This window comes from Pseudoliparis swirei, chromosome 22, assembly GCF_029220125.1.
Source record: "Pseudoliparis swirei isolate HS2019 ecotype Mariana Trench chromosome 22, NWPU_hadal_v1, whole genome shotgun sequence".
Classification (NCBI taxonomy): domain Eukaryota; kingdom Metazoa; phylum Chordata; class Actinopteri; order Perciformes; family Liparidae; genus Pseudoliparis; species Pseudoliparis swirei.
Genome location: NC_079409.1, coordinates 14,548,947 through 14,561,940, shown reverse-complemented (window position 1 = coordinate 14,561,940; position 12,994 = coordinate 14,548,947). Strand labels below are relative to the sequence as shown.

Below are 12,994 nucleotides of genomic sequence, written 5' to 3'. Positions count from 1 at the left end.
CAATGTATAGTGTGTATTTTTGATTAATGTTATCTTTATTGAAATAACAGTGCTTTTCTTTGAAAAATAAAGACATTTCTAAGTGACCTCAAACTTTTGAACGGTAGTGCATGTCCTTGCATGACCTCAGCGGCTGCACTCTCCATCTCTGCAAGGGGTGTTTGGCCCCATGTTGTCTTCCTGGTGTAGTTTCTTGGCATGATGGCTTTTCTACAATGTTTATGATATTACAAATACAACATAATTAATGTAATATTACACTCAAATATCTTTAAGACTAAACTTAACTTGGGGTAAACTGTCTCACTTTACCCCATAACATTTGTCTCACTTTACCCCACAGCCACTATTTTAGAAAAAACAACATATCTTAGCCATTGCAAGGATCCTGTGGCAGCGGAGGGGGGGGGGGGGGGGGGGTGTAGGCTCGGCTGCAGAGTGGGTGGAGCGGGGGTGTGGTTCAGGGAACGGTGTCTGATGGTCATCAGCTGGTCTGATTGGTAATCAGTCCAGCTGATGACGATCTGTGGTTGTGTGTCTGAGTCTGTCTCCATAAAGGAGCTGGACAGGAGGAAGATCGGGAGTGTGGAGAGCAGAGACAGTCTGCGGTCAGAATAAACTTGATTACCAACTATCCCTCTGGCTGCTCAGTCCTTATTGGTGCTTAGGGGGGGGGGGGAAACCTACTGGTGATGGCTACACACCTGTCACATTGGAGCCAAACGTGGAGCCCTTCTTTTTTTTATTTAAACAAAGCACATGGAGAGCAGCCAGCAGCACCCAGATCAGCCAACCCAGCCATGGATTCAGCTGGGGCAGATGCTGGAGGGGATGGCAGCAATGCTGCAGGACCAGGCGGAGGCAGGCCGGCAGACACTGGGGAAGCTCCTGGCCCAGGCAGAGGAGCAGACTCGCGCCCTGCAACTGCTCGCCGCCCAGACGGCTGCGGCCACACAGATCCCTCTCCCCTTGGCGGGGGTGGCGCTCCAAAAACTGACGGTGGGGGATGACGCGCAGTCGTTCCTGGAGACTTTTGAGACGGTGGCGGAGGCATGCGGCTGGCCAGCGGGGGAGTGGGCGATTCGCCTCCTGCCCCTACTCACAGGCAGTGGCGTGCCGTGGGCCTGGGGCCTGGGCCTTCAGTGAGGTCCTACACAGTCCCACCCAAATTAATCCACCTCTCATTACCATCATTATGATGCCATGGCTCTAGACACGATACAGTTAGACAGACGCAGTATAACCAGGCGTTGCGTCACCTTGACATTGACATTTTTATTCAGAGAATTGCAGGGGAAGAGTACAATACAGTACAGTTCAACTAATAGGCAAGAACATAATCGAGTGCAACGGAGTTATATTAATATTCTTCTATCCATTTCTGGTCCACAAACTTTAAACTTTAAGTCAGACTTTTTTTTACAGTGTTCACTAAACAGCGCATTCTCACCCAGAGCAGTTTCACCGTGATGATGAAGATGAAAGTTCCTGTTTACCCAAACATATGACACAATTAATGAGTCTTTTCAATATTTCCCTATTTTTCTTCACCTTTTCATTGTGCAGCTCCGCTGCCCTGCTCGCTTGTTCGTTGATCTGTAGATCCGCTCGGGTGTCCACAAAAGTTTTCAAAGCACCGTTGCTTGCAGGTGCCGAGCCTCACTTTGGTGTCTCGTTGCTGCCTTGGTTAGACAACTCAAGTTTGCAAAGCCAGTGTGGCTCCAAACACCAAATCGATCACTTGCAAATAATAGGCATTCCCAGCAGTCCGGGGAGCAGAGCTTCTCGGAGCCTGAGCCATTGGTAGCGCTCGTAGTTGGAACTTTGAAAGTGGCAAGCGAGTGAGCCCCTGTTCCGCCTGTGTTGGCGTCGGTCTTAAAGTTTGTCTTGAGAATGGCGTTATAATTATATCCTCGACCAAATCGATATCTTCTCCTCCTTCCGCCATTGTGGGTTGAAAAAACAGCTTAGTAGGACGCGAATTAATTCGTTTATCAAATTCAGTTTCCTAGTTCTGAGGTTCTGCATCTACCTGCCCATAGGCCCCGCCTCTCAATATTGGTAATCCAATCAAAAGACGTGCACGCCCTCCGCCTGCTAGCTGCTCCTGTGCCGGTTCCGGGGCCAGCAGGCCTTCAGGAGCCAACTCTAAAGCTGATTGGTTGACACGAAATTTTCATTCCCATTCACTTTAAGCTACCAGCACCCGCAATGTTGATTCTGCAGGCCTAAGGGCAGATGTTAGCCCCCTGGCAACACACGATGGCTGAATATGATTGGATAAAAGATCTAACATAAAGACCAGCCCTCCAAATCTCAACCTGGGGCTGGAAGCAGTGCAACCAAGAGGAACGCTATGAAATTAAGAGAATAACTCTTACTCTGGGAAATAATTGAATACATATTTGTGGGGAAATATATTTAGAACAAAATATATATTCTGATGATGTTTAGGCCAGCAGAGAAGGCCTTGCTGGCCCTGACGGCCCACCTCTGCTCACAGGGGAGGCGCAGACTGCGGCCCTGGGGCTTCCCCCAGCAGCACGCCACAGGTACGTGGACGTACGAAAGGCGGTGATGGATCGGCTGGGTCTGACTCCGGAGGATCACCGGCGGAGGTTTCGCGAGGCCACGATGGGGCCCGACGACCGGCCGTTTGCATACGCGCAATGGCTGAGGGACGCCGCGACGAGGTGGCTGCAGCCCGGGAGCACAGGAGGGGCGCAGGCGGCGGTGGAGAAGGTCGTCGTGGAGCGGTTCATGGAGGGGCTGCCGACCGGAACAGCAGAGTGGGTCCGCTGTCACAGCCCCACGTCGCTGGAGGCCGCCATCACACTGGCGGAGGACCACCTGGCGGTGCACCCCGGCGGGCAGGTGGACAGCGACAGCGCATTAGCTCCGGCAAGGCCGACGCAGCCACGGACGCGACCCATACCGGCCCCAGCAAACACCGGCACCCTTCCCAACCCACAGGTAGTCCCTCAAACACCAGGGCAGGAGTGTTGGCGGTGCAGGCAGCCCGGACATGTCTGGTGGGAGTGTCCGCGGATGGAGGTGGGCCAGGTGATCCGGGTTGCCGGCTCTCCAACACCCTCCCCAGGTCCGGGAGCGACATACCGCGTACCGGTAAGAATCCAGGGGGGTATACATCAGGCAATGGTGGATTCTGGCTGTACACAGTCTATGATCCACCAGAACCTGGTTCGACCAGGGGCATTGGTGGAGGCATTGTGGGTGAAGATAAGGTGTGTGCATGGGGACATTCACGAGTATCCCATAGTGTCAGCGGAAATTAGACACGGGGGGAAAAAGCATAACGTGAAGGTCGCGGTTAGCTCCCGCCTTACGCACCCCGTAATCTTGGGAACCGATTGGCCGGGCTTTGATAAGTTAATGGGGAAGGCTGCGGGGGTGTGTTCACGGCAGACAGGGTCATGCGGTGTGTGCGCCGTGCTCAGCGGTGACGCGAGGTTGTCCGACACTGCAGACGGGGAGGGGGAACCAGCGGAGCCTCCGATGGAGACTCCCCCGGCTCCCGAGTTTCACTCCATGGAAGATTTTCCACTCGAGCAGTCTCGGGACGATACTCTACGCTCAGCCTTTGACCAAGTGATACGAATTGATGGTCAGCTGGTGCGCCCTGACGCAGCGCAGACATATCCGCACTTCACATTGATCAGGGACAGACTGTACAGAGTGAGTCGTGACACTCACACAAGGCAGGAAAGCACCCAGTTGCTGGTGCCGAAGAGCCGCCGGGAAATTATTTTTCAGGCGGCTCACTATAACCCGATGGCTGGTCACATGGGGTACACACAGGTCACCAGACACAGGTCACCAGACACAGGTCACTAGAGACAGGTCACTAGACACAGGTCACTAGAGACAGGTCACCAGAGACGGGTCACTAGAGACGGGTCACTAGAGACGGGTCACTAGACACGGGTCACTAGACACGGGTCACTAGAGACGGGTCACTAGACACGGGTCACTAGACACGGGTCACTAGAGACGGGTCACTAGACACGGGTCACTAGAGACGGGTCACTAGAGACGGGTCACTAGACACGGGTCACTAGACACGGGTCACTAGACACGGGTCACTAGACACGGGTCACTAGACGCAGGTCACTAGACGCAGGTCACTAGACGCAGGTCACGAGACACAGGTCACTAGACGCAGGTCACCAGACGCAGGTCACTAGACGCAGGTCACGAGACACAGGTCACTAGACACAGGTCACTAGACGCAGGTCAATAGACGCAGGTCACTAGACGCAGGTCACTAGACGCAGGTCACTAGACGCAGGTCACGAGACACAGGTCACTAGAGACAGGTCACTAGACACAGGTCACTAGACACAGGTCACTAGACACAGGTCACGAGACACAGGTCACGAGACACAGGTCACTAGACACAGGTCACTAGACACAGGTCACGAGACACAGGTCACTAGACACGGGTCACTAGAGATGGGTCACTAGAGACAGGTCACTAGACACAGGTCACTAGACACAGGTCACTAGAGACAGGTCACTAGAGACAGGTCACTAGAGACAGGTCACTAGAGACAGGTCACTAGACACAGGTCACTAGAGACAGGTCACTAGAGACAGGTCACTAGACACAGGTCACCAGACACAGGTCACTAGACACAGGTCACTAGAGACAGGTCACTAGACACAGGTCACCAGACACAGGTCACCAGACACAGGTCACTAGACACAGGTCACTAGACACAGGTCACTAGAGACAGGTCACTAGACACAGGTCAGCAGACACAGGTCACTAGACACAGGTCACTAGAGACAGGTCACTAGACACAGGTCACTAGAGACAGGTCACTAGACACAGGTCACTAGACACAGGTCACTAGACACAGTGGTGGATTGTTTCTAAAAGAGGTGGGGCACTTCATCAGGGTCTGGACCAGACTGGTGGATTGTTTCTAAAGGGGGGGGGGTCTACGTGTTGGCCCTGAGGCGCTGGGGGAGACTCACCTTGATCTTGGTGCTGGCGGTGGACGGACGGCCTCTCTTCTCTGCCTCCAGGTTCTCAGTGAACAGAGCTCTGATGAACGGACTGAGCACAAACACACCACATCATGAGGTCATCAGACACACCCACTTAAGCCAAACTACTTCTTCAGAGCATGGAACCCTGACCTCTGACCCTCTTGCTCAGGTTTCTGCTGTGCAAAGGATTGTGGGTATTTGTGAAGACTTACAACTCGCTGCTCTGCATCAGCTCGATGATGTCATTGAACAACACGTCTCTTTTCCTCTCACAGAAACCGCTGACGTCATACGACACCTGGACAGACAGACGGAGTTAACACACACTTCTATATTATAACCACAGACATGCAAACTAAAAAAAGGCACTTGAACGCATCAGCATTTCAAGATTCGTTAAACTACTGATAAACAAAAACAGTGGTGCGTTCCTTTAGTGCACGTTTCGTGCCATCGCGAGGAATGTCGAGAGCAGCAACCGAAACTCGTCTCTATAGAAAACCTCTAATCAAACTACAGATAACATGGCCGACATCTTCACATTTAAAAAACTCTTCATCAGGAACACAGTGAAATGGGTTTATTCAACACACACACACACACACACACACCTTGCCAGCGTAGTGGTGGATGATGAAGCCCTGGCTCCAGCTGCTGAAGTGCTCGTGCGAGCCCATCTGGCCCTGCAGCTTCTGCAGCAGCGTCTGGTCCGCCCCCTCCCCCTTGGCGTGCATCGTGGCGCACACGTCATCCAGGACGCTCATCAACCCAACGGGATTCTGGGAAACGTCACAACCAGAGCCATGTTCACTCCTTTAACTCCACGAAGAGAGGAGCCCGATTGGTTGACTCACCAGTTTGGACTCGATGAGGTCACAGACCACCTTGTTGTTGAAGTACTCGATGGGGGTCCACTGGATCCCCTCCTGCACGTACTCATCCTGCAGAGACAGAGCGTCTCAGTGTGGACATGGACCCACTCCTCAGTGAGCAGTACGGCTCAATAAGAGGGAGAGGGGCTGACGCCACGATGTCATGGTGCGATGACGTCATGACAGAGTGACGTCATCGCACCATGACATTACATCATGACGTCATGATGTAATGACATCTTCATTCGGTGACGTCATGGTGTGATGATGTCATGACATCTTGATTCGGTGACGTCATGGTGCGATGACGTCATGGTGTGATGATGTCATGACATCTTGATTCGGTGACGTCATGGTGTGATGATGTCATGACATCTTGATTTGGTGACGTCATGGTGCGATGACGTCATGGTGTGATGATGTCATGACATCTTGATTCGGCGACGTCATGGTGTGATGATGTCATGGCTCCTCACCTGTTCGGCCTTCAGCGTGAGCTCGATAAAGATCTGCTGCAGCTTCTCGTTCACAAAGTTGATGCAGAACTGCTCGAAGCCGTTTCTCTGAAAGTACACGAGTAAACAAGGACACAAGTACACAAGGACACGAGTACACACGTAAACAAGGACACGAGTACACAAGTACACAAGGACACGAGTACACAAGTAAACAAGGACACAAGGACACGAGTACACAAGTAAACAAGGACACGAGGACACAAGTAAACAAGGACACGAGTACACAAGTAAGAAAGGACACAAGTAAACAAGGACACGAGTAAACAAGGACACAGGGGCACGAGGACACGAGTACACAAGTAAACAAGGACACGAGTACACAAGTAAACAAGGACACGAGTACACAAGGACACGAGTAAACAAGGACACAAGTACACAAGGACACGAGTACACAAGTAAACAAGGACACGAGTACACAAGTAAACAAGGACACAAGTACACAAGGACACAAGTAAACAAGGACACAAGTAAACAAGGACACGAGTAAACAAGGACACAAGGGCACGAGTACACAAGTAAACAAGGACACAAGTACACAAGTAAGAAAGGACACAAGTAAACAAGGACACAAGTACACAAGGACACAAGTGTGTTTTTACCTGGAAGATCTCAAAGCCGTAGATATCGAGGACTCCGATGTTGAAATCCTCCTGGTCCTTCTGGATGGCTTTATTTACACACTACACACACACACACACAACACGAGTACAACATGAACAGGAAGTAGGGTGGTAGGAAGTGATGAAGTAGGAAGTGATGAAGTAGGAAGTGAGGAAGCGATGAAGCAGGAAGTGATGAAGTAGTTAGTAGGAAGTGAGGAAGTGACCTACGTCCACTAGGAAGTCGAACAGACGGGTGTACAGGGCCTTGGACAGGGCGTCTCTGGAGAAACAGGCCTGCTCCGTGCTCATCGTCACGGCGATGGACTCGCTCTTCCCTCCCCACTTGCTGTCAATCATCCTGCTGGTCAGTTTACTGCAGAGGCCGTCCTGAGGGACGCCGAGCAGGAAGGAGGGGAAGGCCAGGACTGGAGACAGGCAGGGAGACAGGGAGACAAGCAGGGAGACAGGAAGACAGGGAGGGAGACAGGAAGACAAGCAGGGAGACAGGAAGAAATGGAGGGAGATAGGGAGGGAGACAGGAAGACAGGGAGGGAGACAGGAAGACAAGCAGGGAGACAAGCAGGGAGACAAGCAGGGAGACAGGGAGGGAGACAGGAAGACAAGCAGGGAGACAGGAAGACAAGTGAGGTTGAGGTATACTCTGTACTCTGTATACTCCGTGTACACTCTGTGTACTCTGTACACTCTGTGTACTCTGTGGACTCTGTATACTCCGTGTACTCTGTAGAATCTGTATACTCCGTGTACTCTGTAGACTCTGTGTCTTCGTCCTCCGGCTGAACCGACTCGGTATCGCTCCGCTCGGTGAAGAGAACCGGCCCGAAGTCTCTCTCTCTCGGGACGTCACACCGTAGAAACGCGTGAACGCGGTTCTGTCTCCGTTTCTGTCTCCGGTTCTGTCTCCGAGCTCCGAGCTTTTCCGGTCAAAAGTTTGAAAAAACTCCCGCCACGTTCTGATTGGCCGAGCGACGCACGGCTCCGCCCATTTGCTGGAAAGTTGTCGCGTTGCATTGTGGTCTACTTTTTTCTTCTGTGGTTTGAATCGCATTTAGGATACGGACGTTGTTATGAGACTACAACTCACGTTAGATTTCTTATTTAAAGAATGAATTCAGTTGGTTCTCTGTTTTACTTCCGTATCTCCTTCGTGTCGTCACTTCAGATTGTTGCCACGGCAACCGAGTCCACAGCAGCGTCAGAAGCGCGCGGCTGCTCCCGTGATCGATCTGTGACGACACACCGGAAACACTCAGTATGGCATCAGCTAACACTTCATATTTTATTTGTTTATGGAATCAGAAAAGAATCAAAAACATTTGTGGCTTGAAATCCTTTTTGAAACAAACACGTTATCACTATATTTAATCTAGAGGCTGATTCTTAATAAACACAAAAGGCAAAGATGAAAACAAACCAAAACAAACGCAAGTGCTCACACCAATAATGTAACTTGATCTGCAACTAAATGTTCAGAGGATCTTTTTACCATCAAAGTAAAAAAATCCGGCTGTAATATTTAGAATAAATCAATTGAAATTTCAAAAAATATAACTTCTATCATAATTTATATTGTTTGAGCTGTAACATTTTTAGTTAAACTATATTAACATAGGTGTATAGAAACTTAAGTTATTTCCTTGCAGCTCTATCCTCCTAATGCAAAGCATCAAGCATGAAGTGGTCTCAATATTTGGACAGAAGATAGTCGACTGTTCTCCGATAACAGAGAGAGAGAGAGTGTGTGTGTGTGTGTGTGTGTGTTTGTGTGTGTGTGAGCATCTAGTGATTGGGTACGTTGTATAATGTAGGCATCCAGACCAGAGTTTACCCACAATAATATTCATTATTAAATAGTTTTGTGATCATGGATATTAGTCTTTTGCTGTGAATTTCAATGTATTATATGGAAGTACATACCATATATATAATGAATAGCATAATACTGTGAATTTGAGTTGAATACTTCGCTTCAGACACCAAATTTGTAAGTTCAGCACATTCATTTATCAGCATTTTTGACCTTTAAGATAAACATGTAATATATAATGGTTGAGATCAGATTTAATTTTTCTTCCCCATGAAGTGTGAGAAAGGAAAATGCCAATTCAAAAATCCAATAGCTATTTGTGTAGCAAGGCTGCAAGTAGTCACATAACTAATAATTATACATTTACAATCTCACATTACTTCTTTCACTTTCAAAAACACAAAAAACAAACGGATTAAAGCCAAATTACACAAGCAAAAGCACTTGTGTGTTTTGTAACCTGCAACTGTCAGTGCACAACCAGAACCTAGAAAAAACTGATTTCAGCAACAAATTCAAACAACCATCAACAACAAGCTAGCAGAAAAAAAGGTGAGCAATATGACTAAGTTGAAATCAGGTTGAAATCCAAAATCCTAACTTCTCCCTTTTGTGCCAGATTTCCATGAAAGAAAAGTCACTCTTTAATATCAGATAAATCACTCATCTGTTTGACATCAAACAGCTGAATGAAATGCATGGGGTGGGAAGAGGAGACTGGCCTGTCAGCCCTGTGAGGAGCATGCGCATAAGAGACAAACAGGTCACACGGGAGTCGCTCTAGGCACAAGTCTGGAATACACTGAACCAGCACAGGAAAAACAAGACTTGTGTCTAAAAGCAACCTGCCGCTTGTGAAAGAGTAAACTGTCACACAGTGAACATTTCTGTCTCATTTCTGACGTATGGAGGTCACATAGGTAGTAAGTGGTCATCTCTCTCCTCTGGCTCCTCTTCTAACGGTTCTGTGGCCACTCCCCTGTAAGCCCGGGCATCCTCACGATTCTGTGACCGACACACAAAGTCACATCCATCCTTTAAGAGAGAGATAGGAGGGGGGGGGGAGTTTGTTATATATTATATAAAAAATAAAACATATTTTAATGATGTTATGGATCAAATGCTGTAGGCTTACCGCTGACATATTGCCAACTTCCACCCAAAAAGCATAATTTGGGAATTGCTCCATCCCCTTGGCTCCAACAATCAGTCGTTGGTAGAGGAAACCGCCGATGAAATAAACAGCCAGAAAACAGAAAGCACTGGAAGAAGAGACGGTTTGTGATCACTCATCATTTATGTGCCTTAACGTTAAGATCGTTTGTGTCACGACCGACTGTATTCACGCACATGATGAGTATTATGGAGCCAGTGCTGATGTGGGACTCAGGGACTTCACACATAGAACTGGAGTCCAGCTCTAACAGGTAGAAACAGTCCTGCACCCTCTGCCTGTCCTCCAGCTCCACCTTCATCTGGCCCTGGGAGTGAGACAAAGGTGAATACAAGGCAACCCACGCTCAGAAAAGAAGACTCCATGGCACACAGGAGAAACATCTCGTGTTCAGACCTGCATTGCACTGTGTGAAAAACACAGGCACTTTTATAAACACATTTATTTCAATAAAATGCAGGTGTGCAGATGCAAAGGCACCATGTCTGAATATAATTTAAACTATGAATAGGCAACATTATTTCTAATTATTTTGCTGTTAATTCTTTGCCCATTATCACAAGGAGTAAAGTTAACGGTTTTCTTTCTTTTGATCAACCAATGACACCTCTTTAAAATAATGCATCACACCAAATAACAGGGTAAACCACACCTCCTCACCAGGTTAAAAGTCCCCTTCCTGCCTCAAAGCTAATCTGAGAAGTTTCCTTATCACTCCTAAGCGAGGACTGTCTGTGAGTATTCTCAGAGTATTTGGGAAGAAGGCCGTTAATAAAAGAGCATTTATTTTCCAAAAATCTATGTTTCTTTTACCAAATCCGCTGTCTTGTTGCAAGAGATCATGATCATGGCTTTCCTCGCTTCCTTGGAACAGTGGGCATCATATGTGTCGCCACTTGTGTAGATCAACATCACCCAATCACCTGCAAGGACAGTTTTGTGTCAAAATAGACACGCAGACACAATAGTGATCTAGATCACCTCAGGAAATGTTTGATCTCGTGTTCAGATATAATTAAAAACTAAACAGTTAACATTTCTACAGCATTTTGGGGCTTATTATGCTTAGTTTTTCTCAAAACACAATACAATGCTCCAAACTAAGATTCCAATTCACAGATGCTTAACATTCAAAATCAAAGAGTAAATTAGGTCTCATGTCTTTTATTCTGCAGACTTACTTCCTCCAAAGGCCTGCGTGGCATTGTACCTGCCAATCACTGTTGGTTTGGTTTCTGTTTTCTTGCTATCGTACTGGATAACCCCAGCTCCAGGAACACCTCCTGCATCTCCACACAGCTGGAACACATATGTGTAACTCTCAGTTCCAATCTTGGTCTCTGCTGTAAAGCTGCCGAGGTGAGAACAGATCCCAGGAAACGATTAATAAAAGGTGAGACCGTGGTGAACAACCAGGCAAAATGTTTCTGTCTTGCGTCTTCAATTAGAGCTGACTGTTGACAGACAGGATAACAACAATCCAAAAGCAATCTAACGTCTTACTTCTTATGGGCGAGTGGCTCGAGTCGATTGAGGACTTTGCGTTCTGAGTCCGACTCGTTTAACAGTATACAGCTTTTGGTGTGGTCAGTGGTGTAGACCCCACTCCCACACAGGACCAGCTGAACCAGCAGGGTCCACACCAGGAAGGACCCTCCACCGGGACCGCTGACCACCTGGCACATAGGTTACATGAAAAAAGTTTTGAGTCTTGGTCTTTAAACAATAAAATAACATATTACTTCGATCACCATTGTATCAATTCTCAAACATATTATTTATTCATTAGAAATAAAGGTTGGACCAAATTTAAATATATAAAGAGATATAACTGTGACTGTTTTTTTAATAGTAAATTACTCAGACAATTGACAGGCAACTATTTTGATATATTTTATCAATTAAAATGGCAAAATAATTGATGCCTTTATTCGTCATATATGTTATTAAACTAAATAACTTAACTTAATAACACAATTATTCAATCTGAACAGAAAATAATCGTACATTGCAGCTCGAATCCTGTTGACATCTCAAATCAGCAAATCACAGGGCAGGACTGCTTTATGGTAATATTGGATTTTTATATGATTCTTAAATCCATGCGAATCATTACCTTCATTGTCCAGGTATTTAATTCAATGAATAACCAACAGTGTTTGTTTATTTCGTGCATATATTACAAATACCAAGAGAGGTGATTACTCCTATATACACATGGTAGGATACATGCTCATTCATTTGATCAAACACAACTAGGAGTAAAGCTGTCCATTTATTAGACAAAAACGATTTAAAGTGTGGGCTACCATAAATCATCATATGAATATATAAAATATCATGTCATTGGGAAATTAAGTTTTGACACCATATAAATGAAAGCGTGTGCATGCAAACTGGATGTTCATCTGCGCATGAGGCAATAACTTGTCAAGAGGAAACAGCTATAAATACCCCCCTGGGAAGAGAGTTCAATTTTAGGCTGCATTGTGCACCTACCTTCATGACTTCTTCTATCATTAATGAGTACTTCTTTGTCAGTTTAACAGATGTTTAACATGTAGCCCGTTGTGTAGTGCGCTTCGTCGCGCTAACGTCTCTTCCTGGTTGACTTAAGGAAGCATAAAGCTGCTATTCTGTTAAGTAAATAAAATAAAGTACGCCTGTGTGTACTCGGGGTTTTAAATGAACCTCGTTAGCTTCACACTTTTCCTTTCCTGGATTAAAAAATACGCGCTTTTCTTCAAATTGCGTGAAGTGATATCCAAGAGGCTAACGGGCTAAAGGCTGCAGCGGAGTGCGGAAGTAAAACTAAACAGACGCGCGCACGTGACCACAGCGCGACCAATGAGCTGCAGCGGAGTCCCCCTCCCCTCTCCCCTCAACGCCCCCCAACACCCCGCATCAGCTGACCAGAGGACGCACAGTTGAGTGAGTATGTCAAACATAACGTGAGTCTGATGACAGACAATCACGATAGTTGG

The 12,994-nt window shown here is 47.3% G+C and overlaps 2 protein-coding genes across 2 annotated transcripts; both read right to left on the bottom strand.

The window, feature by feature from the left end:
* Positions 1–1,265: 1,265 nt before the first annotated feature.
* Positions 1,266–8,143, bottom strand: LOC130213468 (unconventional myosin-Ie-like). The gene is made up of 8 exons (XM_056445147.1): positions 7,237–8,143; positions 7,006–7,086; positions 6,365–6,451; positions 5,871–5,957; positions 5,628–5,795; positions 5,229–5,314; positions 5,002–5,083; positions 1,266–2,850 (listed from the first exon to the last, which is right to left on the bottom strand). Exons 1-8 carry the CDS (start codon positions 7,363–7,365, stop codon positions 2,422–2,424), a joined length of 1,149 nt encoding a protein of 382 aa, XP_056301122.1. The 5' UTR covers positions 7,366–8,143; the 3' UTR covers positions 1,266–2,421.
* A 151-nt stretch (positions 8,144–8,294) lies between these two features.
* m6pr (mannose-6-phosphate receptor (cation dependent)) lies at positions 8,295–12,816 on the bottom strand. The gene is made up of 7 exons (XM_056445159.1): positions 12,510–12,816; positions 11,514–11,686; positions 11,192–11,361; positions 10,824–10,933; positions 10,187–10,317; positions 9,972–10,098; positions 8,295–9,871 (listed from the first exon to the last, which is right to left on the bottom strand). Exons 1-7 carry the CDS (start codon positions 12,528–12,530, stop codon positions 9,749–9,751), a joined length of 855 nt encoding a protein of 284 aa, XP_056301134.1. The 5' UTR covers positions 12,531–12,816; the 3' UTR covers positions 8,295–9,748.
* Between the last annotated feature and the right edge of the window lie 178 nt (positions 12,817–12,994).

What these genes read in the sequence shown, in the direction of transcription:
- LOC130213468 (XM_056445147.1), bottom strand. Translation starts at nt 7,365, where the DNA reads ATGATTGACAGCAAGTGGGGAGGGAAGAGCGAGTCCATCGCCGTGACG. An exon ending in ACGGCTTTGAGATCTTCCAG is followed by an intron (nt 6,452 to 7,005) that starts GTAAAAACACAC and finishes GTGTACTTTCAG; the next exon opens with AGAAACGGCTTCGAGCAGTT. An exon ending in ACCTCATCGAGTCCAAACTG is followed by an intron (nt 5,796 to 5,870) that starts GTGAGTCAACCA and finishes GACGTTTCCCAG; the next exon opens with AATCCCGTTGGGTTGATGAG.
- m6pr (XM_056445159.1), bottom strand. Translation starts at nt 12,530, where the DNA reads ATGATAGAAGAAGTCATGAAG. An exon ending in GAGCCACTCGCCCATAAGAA is followed by an intron (nt 11,362 to 11,513) that starts GTAAGACGTTAG and finishes TCACCTCGGCAG; the next exon opens with CTTTACAGCAGAGACCAAGA. An exon ending in GGCTCCATAATACTCATCAT is followed by an intron (nt 10,099 to 10,186) that starts GTGCGTGAATAC and finishes CTCTTCTTCCAG; the next exon opens with TGCTTTCTGTTTTCTGGCTG.